This window comes from Salvelinus sp. IW2-2015, unplaced genomic scaffold, assembly GCF_002910315.2.
Source record: "Salvelinus sp. IW2-2015 unplaced genomic scaffold, ASM291031v2 Un_scaffold951, whole genome shotgun sequence".
NCBI classification, from domain to species: domain Eukaryota; kingdom Metazoa; phylum Chordata; class Actinopteri; order Salmoniformes; family Salmonidae; genus Salvelinus; species Salvelinus sp. IW2-2015.
In genome coordinates this window covers 37,506-54,173 of record NW_019942661.1, presented here as the reverse complement: position 1 = coordinate 54,173, position 16,668 = coordinate 37,506, and the positions used below count along the sequence as shown (strand labels likewise).

At 44.3% G+C, this 16,668-nt stretch overlaps 1 protein-coding gene across 5 annotated transcripts in view; it reads right to left on the bottom strand.

Annotated features, from left to right (window-relative positions):
• Positions 1-16,668, bottom strand: part of LOC112069252 (SEC14-like protein 1) — a 52,998-nt gene that overhangs the window by 5,626 nt on the left and 30,704 nt on the right. Inside the window, exons 3-17 of one of the 5 annotated variants that reach the window (XM_024136547.2) lie at positions 15,062-15,211; positions 14,138-14,269; positions 12,702-12,830; positions 11,794-12,109; positions 11,513-11,622; positions 11,111-11,345; positions 9,368-9,456; positions 9,194-9,264; positions 8,345-8,516; positions 8,051-8,185; positions 7,702-7,836; positions 6,793-7,050; positions 6,283-6,461; positions 5,939-5,965; positions 1,832-4,835 (exon numbers count right to left, since the gene is read on the bottom strand). In XM_024136547.2, the coding sequence (XP_023992315.1) occupies positions 4,730-4,835; positions 5,939-5,965; positions 6,283-6,461; positions 6,793-7,050; positions 7,702-7,836; positions 8,051-8,185; positions 8,345-8,516; positions 9,194-9,264; positions 9,368-9,456; positions 11,111-11,345; positions 11,513-11,622; positions 11,794-12,109; positions 12,702-12,830; positions 14,138-14,269; positions 15,062-15,211 (2,244 nt within the window). In that variant the 3' untranslated portion in view covers positions 1,832-4,729. Of the gene's footprint in view, positions 1-1,831; positions 4,836-5,938; positions 5,966-6,282; positions 6,462-6,792; positions 7,051-7,701; positions 7,837-8,050; positions 8,186-8,344; positions 8,517-9,193; positions 9,265-9,367; positions 9,457-11,110; positions 11,346-11,512; positions 11,623-11,793; positions 12,110-12,701; positions 12,831-14,137; positions 14,270-15,061; positions 15,212-16,668 lie in introns of those variants that run through there. The other 4 variants (XM_070438471.1, XM_024136548.2, XM_024136549.2 and 1 more) reach the window with 4 other exon arrangements.

The following is a 16,668-nucleotide window of genomic DNA, read 5'->3' as shown; positions in this document are numbered from 1 at the left end:
GACACTTCACAGGGGCTAWAAAGCMGAAACATTCGTTTTCTCATCACCAAATATGGTAGTGAGAGGATTTACAGTCCGGGGAGTGGAAMAMGATGGAACTAGGTGAAACTGGGCCGATTTTTACATCTTTGAAACATCTGCTCTCAATACATTTCTGTTCGCGAAACTATAATATCTTACGAACACTGTGCACTAAGTTTTATAGACMTGGTGCTTTGCCTAAGTTTAAAAAGGAGTGCAACGTCGAATTGAGTTGGTGCACACGCGCACTTTAGAGGCGTTCCCTAACGAAAATATGCAAATGCATGCTACAACGCCCCAATAGGATCTCGCTAGCTCGTGCTTGACTTTGCCCACCTTGCGTGCTCTGCCCACTGCTGCATTTGCCCCCACTGTAAACGACACAGATGCGGTGTCTTGGGTTCGTTATAAATATCGTGGGCGGAACAGAGGCGGAACCAAACAGCGCTTACCGCGTTCAAAACAACTGGGAACTCGGACATTTCCGACTTCAGTGCTTTCAAGACAGCTGGAAACGGGTGAAAAAACGAACTCCGACAGGGAAATTTGTTTTGAATGATATTCCAAGTCGGAAACTCGGGCATCTTTCTAGAGCTCCGGCTTTCRGACCTGACGACCACGGACGTTATGATTTTACRTAGTTTRTCCCCCGAGTTTCCAGTTGTCTTTAACACCAAGTGTCACTAAAAAGTTCACATTTAGCAGTTCCATTGCAGTGGCACTTGTACTGTATTTCAAACACAACTAAGACAGACTCATAAAATATGCATTGTACAAAATGTGCAGATCAAATCCTAACAGTTCAAATCCTAACTTGTCTTTTGGACCCGCATCCTGACTGGTTGCATCACTGTCTGGTATGGCAACTGCTCGGCCTCRGACCGCAAGGCACTACAGAGGGTAGTGCYTATGGCCCAGTATATCACTGGGGCCAAGCTTCCTGCCYTCCAGGACCTCTATACCAGGCGGTGTCAGAGGAAGGCCCTAAAAATTGTCAAAGACTCCAGGCACCCTAGTCAGACTGTTCTCTCTGCTACTGCAGGGCAAGCGTTACCGGAGCGCCAAGTCTAGGTCCAAAAGGCTTTTGAACAGCTTCTACCCCCAAGCCATAAGACTTCTGAACAGCTAATCAAATGGCTACCCAGATGCCTCTTTTACACTGCAGCTACTCTCTGTTATCRATGTATAGTCACTTTAACTCTARCTACATGTACATATTACCTTGACTAACATGTACCCCCACACATTGACTCTGTGCCGGTACCTCCTGTATATAGCCTCGCTATTGTTATTTTACTGTTGCTCTATATTTGTAATTTGTATTTTTTGCTAAAGCAATTATGTCACTGTAAGGTCTACTACACCGGTTGTATTCGGCACATGTGACAAATAAAATGTTTATTTGATTGTGCATATTCTGTTTGATATTTGATGATTGCCACCTAGTGGGRATTAGGCAGTAGTACCTTGGACAGCTCCTCAATCCCCATACAGTAATTAACTATTTTCATGTTGCCAAGAAAGCACTTTCAAATGAGATTTTAGGCTTCAAACTGTCCCTCAGTGCATACGATCTGCTTGTAATTCAGAGACCATCTTCCATTCCAGTCTAAAAACCCCAGCRTGCATGTAATCCCATCCATCCATCGGTTCACCTATTCATCCACTCAATGTTCAAGTCACCTACATACAGATAACTAAATGCATCCACATTGACWSWGTCAAATTGAGTTTAAACTAAGATTGCTGCGTGCATTGCAGGTTGAAGCCGGATCAAAAGTAGAAAGATATGTTACACAAACAGGACAACTTTTAATTCTCYTAATTCAAGTTTAATGGTTTGAAAAATTGGAAAGGCGCTATTTTATATTAATTTGAAGTTCTTTCTTTAAACATAATTATGAATTTCAAGGGAAATAAAGATATGCAACATTATCGTTGTCTTACAGGAAGGGAGGCTAGATGAGAGAAATGGAGAAATCAGGATATGGTTGGTGACAAACAAGACAGAAAGAGCCCTCATAGGTAAATGAGATAAGAAAAAGTGAAGGTTGACAAGTAGAGCAAAGCAGGTTACATAGCAGATACATTTCAGTAGTAGCAGTGACATTATGTTGAGGTCAGTTGATGAAACTGACAGGTAACTGAAGACATCGGCCTCTGGTTTAAAACAACAGTGAGCCACWTCTAAAGCACTGTTCCATCTCAGCTAAAGGAAAAACTAACATTGTCTCGTCTCACACGCARGTCGTGTTCAAAGAGATATATCCAGGACTGGAACCTTTCTCTAAAGCTTGGTGAACCGTTGAGCACGTTACACATTGTGGACATGAGTTTCCTTTGATAGAGAGCTGGAAAGTAGGAAACTACGCTAGTCTATCTCTAGACATGCTTCAAGGTTAAAATGAGTACAGAAGACAATAAGTACAACTATACATCCTCAGACCTGACATGGGTGACACCCTTACAGACATTTAGTTACTCKTTATTCCATTCATTCATTAACTTAGTGAGTCCATTCTGAACAGCCCTCGTTCTGAGCGGGTCCTTTCCTCAGTGAGCAAAGCATTTCATGTTYTTCCAGTTAGACATTAGACTGTTCACTTTGACCTTGGGGTTTTCGTTATCGTCGTTAAAAAAGTAGCATCTCAAAAAGCTGTTAAAAACAGACATGTGCTGCTAGCCTGATTGGCCGATAATCCTTGGAGTGAGATCCGACGCCCCATCAACAAACAACGTCTTTGGCCCTCTAACATCAAGCAGCAGCATGGTGACACTGACCAGGCTGGATGGGCTTACTTGTCTTGAGAGAGCCTCAGCTTGTAATGCAAGGCAAAAGCTTACCGAACCTTTGAAACAGCCCGACATTAATCTGTAGAGAAGTTCAATGTCTCTTTCGTGAGCTTGAAGCTCACAAAATATCCCCTAAAACACTCCAAACTAGTTTGACAAAAAAACAACATGGAAACTATAAGACGGAACAGTTTTTTGTCGTCGTCTTTGGTGCTTTAGAAGCACACGGTGGCTGTCCAGAACATTATTTGCATGGGTACGTTGCATTACAATGGAAACATCGTCCACCTCGCTCAGTCGAGGCAAAGGTGTCCCCTAACCAAGCAGATATATTTCTTATATACACGGTTAGTTACAAAGGCTAAAATGGTGCTAACAAATGGCTCATGAGTAGTTACTATGGTAACTCCTAAACTAAAATCATCAAATCAACCATATCCCAATATGAACATGCAGCCACCCACTTCACTTTCACTGAAAACTAACAATCCAACCAGCACTAGCCCAAGTACATGTATGCATCAATACATTTCCATGAATGGCGCAGTAGCAAATGATAAGCTTCACCACAAAAAAAACATTAACTTATTATTATTATTATTAACTTCCTTCCTCTCTATCTACCCCTCTATAAAGAATAGCAGTTTGACCTAAACCTGTGACCCTGACAGTTCGGGGAATTCCATTGGCTAGCAAAAGCTCACCTGACCATCAGTAGCACATTCAAACCAATGACCACAACCACACCTAGCTACGGGTCAGGTTCATTCCTGCAGACGGACAGATGGTAAACACTCATTTTGGGGTGAAATCCAAATTCAAGTCAGAGTAATTGAAATTCAAGAATTTAAATGTAAATCACTGGTTAAGTGTCTTGTGCCCAAAAAAGACTAGTAGATGTGTAGATGAATTTGCGAACACATTTAAAATGTGTCAATTCAAATTCCATTTGTGAATTCAAATTTCAAAAATAACCTCRGGCAATTTCTTCTGGCTATTTCTCCAAATGAAAATTAAATGTCTGTCTGTCCGTCCATCTAGTCACCTGGGAACTGGAAGGTCACCTATACATTGCACATATAGCACCCATGAGGACAAACCTCCATACATAAAATGTTCATGATAAATAGAAATGTAATTATTTCAATAGTTGATATTCGAACTCTGCTTATTGCTTCTAAACGATACCTCGCTACGGCTTTACCCCAATCCTGACCTATAAACAATTCACCAGGTAGAGACAAACCKCACTGGTGATATGGCAAATACTGTATTTTTCTGCATGTCATTGCAGGTGTGTTTATGGTTTGTGTCTATACAGTATGTGAGTTTGTGTGTCTTCCTATGTTTGAGCATGTTTGTCTGCAGGTAACAGCGCTTCCCGTTTCTTCAACCTATAAAAAGTGTCCATGTTCTTATGTAACAGCGCATCCAGTATCACCAACACCTTGGAAGTGTGCATGTGCGTAAAGTGTTCTAATGCACATATGTATCGACGCATCCCGTTTTTAATCCAGTCCCACAGCTCCTTTAATGAGTGTGACAATTGCTTGATCTGGCATTGCGCTCCATGGGTGCGACACTTCCCACACCTACCAAAGTCTCAYCAAGCAGAAAAKGTTCTGCCAACGTTCTGTTCAGCAGCCCAGGAGAAAGCTGGGAAAAAAATATACATGGCCTGCTGCAAGAAAAAAGGAGCCCTTTAAATCACAAGTCTTTGTTTTCAGTTTTTCAACCGCCGACATTTTCTTTATCCTCTGTTGTGCAAGCATGCTTCAGATCCACATTGTGACTGACTAATAGTAGTACAGGTTTGAGGTGGTTAGGGCGGGAAGTGTGGACTGTGAAGGCTGGAGGAGCTAGGACTTGTAGTTCAGCAGAGGGAGAATTGTAAGTCCGTGGCAGATGTAGTCCTCTACCTGGAGATCATGGAGCTGGACTGGGAGTGGTTAGAGGTGGAGGTGGCGTGGCTGAGCTGGGAGAAACCACTGTGACTCGACTCCAAACTGGTCATAGAGCCCCTGAGAGAAAAAAGGTTAGATTATTTTATTTAAACGTATTGTCGGCCTAACTAAGGTTTTAGAACTACATACTAAATGGGCTTWAAAAAAATCAGACCTGGGTGCAAATACTATTTGAAATCTTTCAATTACTTTGAGCGTTTGCATTAGGAGTGACCAGTGGGAGGGGTTTGCACTTGTGGGACTCTTTTATTGGTTATATTGCAGCAGGAAAGCTCAATCAAGCACAGCTGAAGTATAATTTTTTTCTCTTTCTCTCTCGTCACATAGGAAATTATTTCAAATAGTATTTGATCCCTGGTCTGGTATTAATGATGCCCAGTTCAAGCTCCTGCTTTGTCAAGTCTGGTGCTGAATAGTGTAGATCATGCAGCAAGTCAAACCAAACGGAGGTGAATCCACCCTGTGTGACATTCATTTAGCATACTGCACTAAATAGGTTGTCCTTCTAACCCACGGGGACTAAAGCATGGCCTCTCATGCTTCAGTGATAGTTTTGAGGGGTACGAATGAAAGACTTCTTATCCTTATCAACCAATTTGCAGAGGCAGAAAAACACAGCAGGGATCATCAGCTACATTCAGCTGTGTGCTGATTTGGTCTTGAGCAGATGGTCAGGGGGCCGGAACATAATTACAAATCCTTTGTAGACTGCAAATTGACCGCAAGAAGCCCAAACAGATATCATATTTGGATTAAAACCTATAAATGTTATATGTACTTAGATTTGTATGACATCACGTACTTCTATTATGCATGGGAATACTTGGGAACAGATTTCCTAAATTAAAGCCGCCAGTTGGGGAACCCTGAAATACAGGTAGCCCTTTGTGGCAAAGGAGGAAGGAAACTCAAACTAAAAAGGCCATGTGTCTGTTGGTCATTCATGCAAGGGCGAGACTAGCTAGCTTAGTGAGTGAGTGGCCTTTTTCTAGCTGAAGCGCACAGAGAAAGCCTAGCATTGCTGGTGAGGTAATGCTCAAATAAAGCCATAAGCGAAGGGTCAAGATGCTAGCATCTTAGAGCTGTCGTTAACTGTTAAATGGGAGTTCTCATAAGCAACCAAACGCAATGCAAAGCTAAGGGAACACAAGTCCACTTACAAACTTTGAACATCAAAGCAAGCCATTCTTCACAGGAAGAGACAGAAAGAGAAGAGACAGAAGGAGGAGTGGAAGAGGGGTTGGTGAGCGATAAGAGGACAGGAGCGCATTGAAAAGAAAGAGTGGAGGGTAAAAAGGACATCTCTCTCTTTAGGACAGAAAGCCTACACTTGGCACTTCATAATGGCTACAATGGACAATGTTAAAGTCAATAGTGTACAAAAAATATCAAATGGAAAAAAGTATGACACAATCATAACACAAAATACAGTATGATTTAAAAATAAATTACATTTACTTTGATGACCCATTTGATATCAGCTCACACACACAAAGCTACTAACCTGAAGTCCTCGGAGCCAATGACCTCTGTGTAGTACATGACTTTGCACTTGTGTGAGGAGACCTGCAGGGAGGCGAGGACGTCGTCCACGCGGGGCAGGTTGGTGGAGGCGCTGCCCGGCATGGTGTGGAACTTCCACTGCAGGATGTAGAACCCGGGCCACCTGGTCACGTGGGAACCCTGGGAGAGGGACGGCGAGAGGAAGGGCGAGAGGAGGAGGAGGGGGACGGCGAGAGGAGGAGGAGAGGGGGAAAGAGAGAGGTGCATTAGATGAGAGGTTTTAATCATTGTCAATCTGAATGTTCGAAAGTATCGAAAGGCATTTAAAAATCACACCACTAAACAACTGGTTTCAACATTGGTGTAATTCGCAAACCTGTATATTTTAATGAGTCAATCTTAATTCATTCATTCAGTCAAGAGATTCTCTCAGGCACTGACAAAGAGCCACCTGCATGCCTCATGTCTTTCTCAATACTATGAACAACTAGTCTGCTGTTCCATTGCTGACCTGCACGCTCTCCCCCTCCTTGCAGGTGAGTGGTGACTCCACCATGCTGTAGTCCAGGCCTAAGGTCCAGGACTTGTCTATGAGCTGGACGTTGTTCCCCCCGGGGGTGGTGATGCTGCTGTGTTGCCCCACTAGGGGGTCCTTGCGGGGGGTTTGGGGGGCGCGCTTGGAGTGGTAGAGGTGGAAGACCACGTCGCCCTTACACACGTCAAAGTCCCAGGTGATCACGGAGGAGGCGTCGATGATCTCGATCACCAACTGGGAGGGAAAGCAGGGAGGGAGAGAAAAAGAGGAGGGTTGAAAATGAGGGGAGAGAAAAGGAGAAAGGGGGAGGGATGAGAAAGGGAAGGATGGGAAAATCAGGAGTGAGAAAAAGAGATGAGAAGAGTAGAAGTAAAAGAGATTGAGAAAGAATTAAAAAGAACAGATGACAGAGGGAGGTAAGACAGCAGATTTCTACCGAGTAGTATCCACATGGCTTCGTTTATAATAGATTATATAATCTACTTTCCTGTAACAGAAACAAAATAACAAATGGGTGCAGATTCCTCTCAAAGCAACGTTCATGTTCAATTTGTGACAGAACAGTGGCTAAATGTCTGAAGATCAGTTTGAATCCACTTTCAGGATTTCTTCAGTGGGTGGCAGTGTTGGTCAAGTAACTTCAGCAGACCAACGTTTGGCTTGTTAATTATTTTCCTCACTCTATCCACATCTTTCTCTCATTCTTCCCATACCTCTTTCCCCATCTCTCTCTTTCTCTCCTCCCACCTATCTGCCCTTCTCTCTCTTTCTTATTTCTCCTTCTCCACAAATGACTTCAAAGCTCCAGCTAAGGCCACAGTRGCCCCGCTCTCCTCGAGTCCTCTCTGCTCTGCCCCAGCCGAGGTGCACTGTATTGGGGCTCACCTCGTGGGGCGCTCCCTTAAAGACGCTGGCACTCTGGTAGATAGTCTCTGTCCACAGGCTGATGTCTTCGTTCTCCAGCTCCTCTGCAGTACGGTACAGAGACTTGGGCACCAGGCCTCCCTCTGGGACTTCACACTGCACAGACACACAAAGAACTAGGCCATAGGAGAACGAAAACTGCATAGAAAGTACATGTTTGCTAGGATCTTAAATTCAAATTCATAATATCATTTATATGCACGCACAGACACGAAAAAGGGATACAAACGTTATCATGGCAACCACACGACAATGTGACTATGTTGGGTGATGACACCACACACGCACGCGCCCCCACACAGTGACTCACCATACACTCTCCTCCCAGGAAGTCAGGGATGACCTCCTTGTCTATGTAGTCCAGCAGGCCGCCGGGGCCCTGGTAGTCATTTCCAGCGTAGATCAGGAACTTCTTACGGGTGTTCTCGTCGATGAACGGGCTCACCTAAACACAGGATAGAGACCGTGGGACGAGTCAACACCCTACTGCTCCCACCTAAATACATCATGCCTAACTGCAGCTTATCTAGTGCCCTATGAGCACTATATAGGGAATAGGGTGTCGTTTAGCAGTCTCAAACAATAGTATTTCATAGTGTCTCACCAGGGTCCAGAGCACAGGGAAGACTCTAGGAGCCCTCAGTATGAGCAGACGTCCCAGGGTCTCTGGATAGTTGGCCTCCACCACCTCAATGATTCTCAGAAGGGCCTTAACCCCCGGTCGCCACAGGTGGCGCATGTTTAACCCTTCGAGGTCCACCAGACACGTCCAACAACTAGAGGGGAGAGAGAGAGAGGAGGCAGGAGGGTGAGATTTTAAGTACTCTACACAGATTGTAAGTACAATACACATTACATTTCCAAATACGACCATATGATGTCAAAAAACAGAAACGGACAGATTGCTCCCACTCTCTCAATCAGGGGCTCTGGCTCCCTGTCGTACGTGAGGGAAGCTCCATGGCATTCCACCCTAGCACACTTGAGATAGATTCCTGCATGGCTTCTCTCCACAGTCACGTCCATCTGATAAGCCTGACAMCTGCCAGGTAACACCCCCCATTCTCACCTTCTTTCTCTTTTTTTCCTTCTCTTTTCCGCTTCTCCTCTCACTCGCTCCATTTCGCTGTCACTTAATCAATTTCGCTCTCTCTCTCTCACCCAAATCCTTCAGTGAGGAACCCTCCATTCTTTCCATCTTGCCTAGAGATAACTTTAAAGAGCATCCCCAACACTCTGTGTTAATAACCCCACTGCACCAAGGCAATTCCCATGATACACATTAGCTTAGCAACAGAGGTCCCATAGGACTCTGTTTAGTCCCCCTTCTCCCAGGAACTCGTGTCCTGTAGATCTGAGAGGCCTGGATAGGTGTATGCAATATGGCTTAAACGCCACTTGACCTATCAGAGGGAGTGGTGGAGCTACTACCAAATAGCAACGGGGTGTGTACCTGATTGGTCGGCCAAAGACTTTGGTGTTCTCCTCACAGCGCCTGAGGCCCTCCTCGTTTATGGATAGAACCTGAAGGGTTAAAAACACACACACTTAATGTAGGTATGCTTACACACACACACACACACACACACACACACACACTTTAGTACAGCAGAAGAGGCCCACTCACGTGTCTGAGTAGAGACTCCTCTCCCAGGGCTCGGACCAGCCCCTTGGTGTCCATCTGTCCCAGACGCAGGATATAGAGAGGACGACCCTCTGGAAGGACACACAGACGCATAATTTGAATAGTCTAGGGATGCAAATTTCGGTCCATTTTGCCGCCGACTAACCAACCCTCATTAACCAGTCAACAAAAAATACAATTCCAAACAGTAAAATATTATGCATACAAGGAATGGACATTTTTCATTATGAGAAACATGCAACAATAGCAAGTCTATCGTCTTCCAGTCAAAAGGCTAATTATAGTCTATTATTGAACATTCAACTCCTGTAATGAAGCAGCTAATCAAGCATACTTTTCAAACATTTACCAAAATGCAATGTGTGGGAAAACAGTTCTAAAACAGTGTGCCTAATGCAAGTGGCTCCATATATGACAGAGATTAAAATCTCTGCTAGAAACGTAGAGGGGGAATCTAATAGCAACAACTAGGATGGGTTGGGTCTTTGGCTTCTGGACAACAAAATAAAGTTGATATGAAAACCAATAGAACAGGTGAGAAATGCTGGTTAAATGGGATGGGGAAGTCTTTATAAAATCCTACTGGTTAAATGGGATGGGGAAGTCTTTATAAAATCCTACTGGTTACATGGGATGGGGAAGTCTTTATAAAATCCTACTGGTTAAATGGGATGGGGAAGTCTATAAAATCACGCTGGTTAAATGGTATGAGGAAGTCTTTATAAAATCATATTGGTTAAATGTGATGGGGAAGTCTTTATAAAATCCTACTGGTTAAATGGTATGAGGAACTCTTTATAAAATCATGCTGGTTAAACGGTATGAGGAAGTCTTTATAAAATAACTGATTCCACATGTCTATGGATGGATTTTGGCTATGCTACTTTGAAGCAAGGTAAGACATGCCTCATTATTTGAAGTAAAGTAAAACGTTCAGGTTTCAAACAAGTATGCTGCCTCACGCTCACATTGCAAAGTGGGGTGTGACGCGCTGATATCCTGCCTACCGCTGACTTTAGCCTATGCACCGGCGAATGGGAGGCGCGCTTTAATTACGAGAGAGAAAAAAAGAAAAAAAAGAAAAACAGTAGCTCTTTTTCCAATCGTGGCCATCAAAACAGTTTACACACGATTGCATTTAGAATTGTTATTTGTTGCTTAGAAAAGCACAGAGCTGCTCTCGCGCTGTCTAACAGGTGATAGGCCATTCTGCTCCTCAAACTAGGCTCTTATACATTTAATTGTGTGATGAGCGCAATGCCTTGGGACTGCCGTGAAGACATGCAATAAACCAGAGCATGCAAATACCCAGGGCAAGTATGACGTAACAACAACGTATTTGAAATTGGGACTGGTGAACTGCAATGTCAATTCTAAGATGTATTCCTTCATTGGACAAATATGGTGTATGACAGGAAGTTGTGGCTTAGACTTCTTTTTCTATTACAGTGAAATACAAAGTGACGTTTTGGGAAGTTACTTCTGTTAACAACTTACAAAGAAACAGGACACACACACAAGTTTTTTTTTTACCATGTGTAAATAATACGAGTACAACAGTGTTTGTACCGTGTGTGTCTGAGTAATTCTGAGTGACTACTGTATTTTGTGAACATCATATGACTACCCCTCTACATCAAATCAAGACTTCATGACAATTATTAGCGACTAATTGTGTGTGTGTGTGTATGCCTGAGCATCTRTCTCCGTGTCCATACTCCATACCTTTATCATGGTGGTGCCACCCTCCAGTGTAGTAGTCATTGAGGACCTGTGGTGAGGTCCACGTCTCTAACAGATAGTCCACCTGGTGCTGTTTCCTCCATGTTAAGGACTGACACAGGATCTCCCTGGCCTTCTCCATGTTAAAGTCCCTGGCCCGCAGGAAACGAAGGATGTGCTCGTCCTTAGGGATCTGGAAAGGTGGCGAGGAGGGAGAGGAGGGAGTGAGGGTAAGGGTCTCCAAGGGGGGGAGGGGTTCAGAGGGGGCAGGGTAAGAGCGTGCGCGTGTGAGCATGTCACGCATGCCTCTATGTTTGTGTCTCAAGTAGCAGAGTATGATTTTAAAGATAGAATATGCTTTAGTATGTGTGTATTGAAAGCTGAAAGGGTGTATGTGTGTCTCACCTTGCCCTTGTGGCTCTCCTGCAGCCACTGTCGTAGTCTGATCAGACAGCTCTCCTGCAGAGGCGTCAGATCTCCCAAGTAACGCTTGATGTAGTCTGCATCCAACTTGTCTACAACACACACACACACACACACACACAATTTAGGGAATTCTCAAGTCAGTCAATTCAATCTCATTCAAAATCAATCACACAGCTAAATACCACTTAAAAATTGTGTTTCTCATTTTCCTAATGTATTGAAACTTTTGAACAGTGTCTCAATCATTCATTAGTACTAACCATCAGGCGTGCCCGTCTGGTTCTCTGTCTGGTCGTCAGGTTGGTTAGTGGCATCGTTGCTGGTGGCATCACTTTGGGTGGCATCATTATTGCTGGCATTGGCAATCTCACGGTCATTGGCATCCGTGGACACGGGGATTGAGACGGCGGGCGTGACAGGCTGCTCCAGCTGGAGGAGCTTCGGGGTGGCACAGACAGGTTTGGTGGTGACGGAGGAGGAGGAGGAGGGAGCATCTAGGGAGGGAGTCCAGCGGGGCACGTGGCTTATCCCCTCTTCCTCTAGCTGGTTTAGGTAGAACTCTATGATCTCCTTACCCTGAAGACGAGAGAGGGAGGGAGAGAGACAAAGATGGAGGGGGAGGTGGGAGTACGGGGGAGGAGAGGAGAGGAAGAACGACAGAGTGAGAAAAAGAAGACAGAGTTAGAGTTATTAATATGGAAGGAGGCTAAATAGGGACTTTGTTTACATTGGCTCGGCAAATTGGCTTACATTACATAATAAGAGCCACTTAGCACTAGACCTAACCACTCACGGCCCAATGGTATGTCTGCTGTATTAACACTGGATTCCATGGTTCCTTTTCATTTAACTCAATGCAGGAGATTAATTAAATTCCCAATACAATTAGGTTATTTTTGAATTGGAATTTCAATTCACTTATTGAGTTGAAATGGAACCTAGTTGGATTAATAATTTTTTGCATGAGGGGAATGTTTGACCTCTGGTGAATTCTCTAAATATGATACATCTGGGTTGTATTCATTAGGGCGCAACGTACCAACGGTAAACGAAAGCCAACATCTCTTATTGGACAAGGTTCAGGTAGTCCTGCCACCTTTCAGTCTGTTTCTTACTGTTAGTGTCTAATGAATATGACCCTGATCCGATCTGGCTCACAAACACACACCTTCTTGATACTGCTGGCGTACTGCTTCATGGCCATCTTCTCCACCGTGCTCTCGAAGCCAAAGAACGATTTGATGTCCAGGCTGGCCGACTGCTCGAAACACGTCCAGTCCTCATTCTCAGGGTGGGCCTGCGCACACACGAAAGAGAAGATACGAGTGTTACCGTGGCAACCACACACGCCAATATGACTGTGCCGAGCGCTGACGCACACTACAAGCTACACATCCTCAGCTGTGTGTGGGAGCGCGTACCGATGACACTGCCCACTGGCATTATACCAATACTGACAGGTTGTGTCGTTATATGCCAACAAGTATTGATAGGAGGAGGACATTTTGTGACGGTATCAAGCACAGACAGCACATTCACACACAGCCCGAGATTGTATCAAAATAGATTTTGTCGAATGTCAGCGAGTGGAGTGTGCTAGTTAGGACTGGGAGTGAGAGTGTTGAATGTCAGCGAGTGAAGTGTGTTAGATAGGACTGGGAGTGAATGTCAGACACCGCTAGGCAAACCGAGGCAAGTCATACCGTGATCCCTCCGTGACACACAACTTCTGAAAGAGCTTATTTTACTATGTAGCTCTTCGGCTAGCTCTGGCGTTGGATACCTGTTATCTCTGGCTACCAAAATATGTCAGCTTTAGCCAACTTTAGCTCAGTCTAATTGAGCTACCTAGCCTTGTTAGCATCCGCTAGCTAACTGTAACTTCTTTCATAAGGAAAGCTGCATAACGGACCTAAAATAGGCCCGCTAGCCTCGTTAGACGCTAATGCAATGTGCTTGACCTCATTAACTCAGAGCGCATTCATTCACTACGGGAGCCTGGTGAGAGTAGCACTGAGGTCAGAGTAGGGAGTGCCGCAACACACTGCAGTAGGCCTGGGAGGTGTGAAAGAACTGACCCCAGAACAGTGTGTGAGTGTGTTGAGGCGGAGTGCTGCAGGGAACAAATGGGAGGTCTGAATTATTCAGTGGGAAGGAAGCAGCATATGAGAGGCTGGTTGGAACACAGCTTTCTCTGCATTGTGATTGCATTGGAGGGAAGGGCTTTCAGACACAAGTGTGCCGTCTACAACTTGCGTTTACAGGGCTGTGTGCGTGTCAGTGTCGTGTGAGATAAGGTGTATAAAACTAAGACTGAAGTGGCGTGTGTGTAGCTACATATCAGGAGCTGGTTGGAACACCGCTTGATCCGTCCATTTGAAGAGACATTGTGAATGCACAGGTGTGCTGCCGACAGCTGGCTTCAAAGTGGTTTAACAGGGCTTTGTGAGTGTGTGATTGAGTGCGAGTGTGTGTACATGCATTTGACAAAATAAAGCCAAGGCTTGAATGTGTGTTAGCGAATGGACAGGTAGCTTATGTAACCATTCTAACCAAAGCTACATTTTAAATGTGTGTGTGTGTGTGTGTGTGTGTGTAACACACCGAGTAGCTGCAGAGTTCGTGGATGATGACTCTGTTGGAGAAGGTCTCGTTGTGGGACTCGATGTGGAGCGTCCTCTCTCTCTTGTTCAGAGTGTTCTCCTGGCTGAAGTACACATAGTCCACCCCCGCAATCTGCACACAAAGTACACTCATGAAACCAGTTGCAGCAAAACTAAATGGTCAAAAAGGAAAAACGGATACACTGATTACAAAATGGCCGATGCCTGATTTGCGTGTTACCTAAGGTCTTTTGATTTGTTGTTTTTTGTCATGTCAGCTTCGCTTAGAATACAAGCTAAGGATGTTTCAAATGCAACTTTATTTAAACTGTCACCTGAAAATCTCACTTAAAATGAATATTCTGTTAACTCGTATCCAAATAATGTTGCCGACCTATACTCGTATTTGTGGCCAAAGCATAAATTGGAGAAAAACACCTCAAACTTGTATCTTAAATAAACCGTTTAAAAATGCTAGCTATTTCCTCATAGAAGATGTCATCTTCCTGAGGAGGATGAGCTGGCCAATCAGCAGACCACTCTTTGTTTGGGGTAAGCCAACACCATTCCGACACAGAAAAGCTACTTTTTAACATACTTAACATTTTTGGAAGGAAAACAATTTCACTCATATTTGAAGTAATTATAGGTCATATTTCACATTAGTCTGGAAACATTGAGCAGAAACTTTAAACAATACTCTAACACTCATATGGCTTCTGCTTGGCCTTTGTGGTCTACGCTGTGTTACTGTAAAGCACTTTGACAACCCCTGACGTACAAAAAGGGCTTTATAAATACATTGGATTGGTTGATTGATTGACTTAAAGTACAAGACTCACATTGACTGACAATGGTTTATAAATACATTTGATTGACTGACTGACAAGACTCAAGAGAGAAGTTAGCGACAGGTTAGCCGTACCCGTTTGAGGAGACGAGGGGCGTCCACGTCCAGTTTGCAGCGGCGCTGGACCTGGTGTATGGATCCGTCCTCGCGCTCAGTTTCCCCCAACACCTCGCTGTCCACAAACATGGGAATCAGGTGACACGTGGGAAATCGCCTCTCGTAGGCCTGCGAGAGAGATGGAAAGAGAAAGGGTTATTAGTGTGGGACTCATTTGTTTTAACAACGCAAACTCCTTCACCTTCCATGTTAATAAACTTGATTGAATTCAGAGAGCGTGAGATGCATCAGACAAGATAGTCTAGCCATTGTAGAGGAATACCTAGGATAGGATAAAGTAATCCTTCTAAKKCCCCCCCCCCCCCCRRKKAKGKGTTAGATGCACTATTGTAAAGTGGTTGTTCCACTGGATATCATAAGGTGAATGCACCAATTTGTAAGTCGCTCTGGATAAGAGCGTCTGCTAAATGACTTAAATGTAAATGTAATTGTATATCCAACAATGACATTTAATTGTTGGATATTCTAGTTCCCAAAATCTATTTTATCAGCTGTTTTCATATTTCAAAAAAGTGAGTGAGAGAGAACGAGATAAAGGTGGGCATGAGAGGTTAGGACAGAGAAGATAGACAGCGAGAGACAAAACACCCTTCAGGTCTATTCAACTCCCTGACCCGCACATCCCCTCACTATGGTTCTATCGTTGACTCGTATCCAATTGTCTCAGCAGCTGGCACACATGCCAACATTACACAATGCATCGTTTCATTACCTAGGATGCAAAATAATAGGCCTTAGTAATAATAGGCCCATTAATGGCACCTCAGGCACAATATATCAGTAGAATTCTGCTCATAAACACATAACACCACCTAGGTCGCGACCAAAATGGCACCCTATGGGCCCTGGTCAAAAGTAGTGCACGATGAAGGGAATAGGGTATCATTTCAGACACAGCCCTCATTTATTGTGCTGCTGAAGGCAGCTGTTACACAACGTAAGGTCTTTGGCACACAATGGGCCTGCATTGCTTTCATAATGTTTGATTACTGATCCTGGACCTGATTGGCAGGGTTACGTAAGCAGCCAGGGGACATGAGAGGACATGTATCGACAGGTCCCCGATCAGTTTGGAGAGGGGTTGGAGACAAGGTGATGCTCCAGCACACCTAAGGGACATTGCGCTCAGTACAGTTAAGAGACTTGTACATTATGACAGCGTCTTTGCTAATTCTAYGCCAAGTCTGTGCCCTGTGTTGTAATAAAGGAACTAATGTAGTCTACTTCTTCCTGGCTGCTCTAGATACCATTATTTATTTAATTTTGTGCTGAATGGGCAGATTCTTATCCTGGCCCAGTTGGAGTCTGCAGTCTCGAGAGAGAGCGAGAGAAGAGAGGAAGGAGAGAGTGAGAAAAAGGAGGGAACTTGCGTTGGGGCAATGAGAGGCCACCACCGGGCACAAATCCACCACTTAGTCAAGATGGCTCAGACCGAAAACATACATGTAAAAGCACTCACCAAAAGCTAAAAGTAAGAGAGAAAAAGAACAAGCTTTTTTTTTTTWTTWACTCAAGGTCGGCAGTGTTCACAGCTCGATCATCAGTTATACTGGAGAAAGATGTCC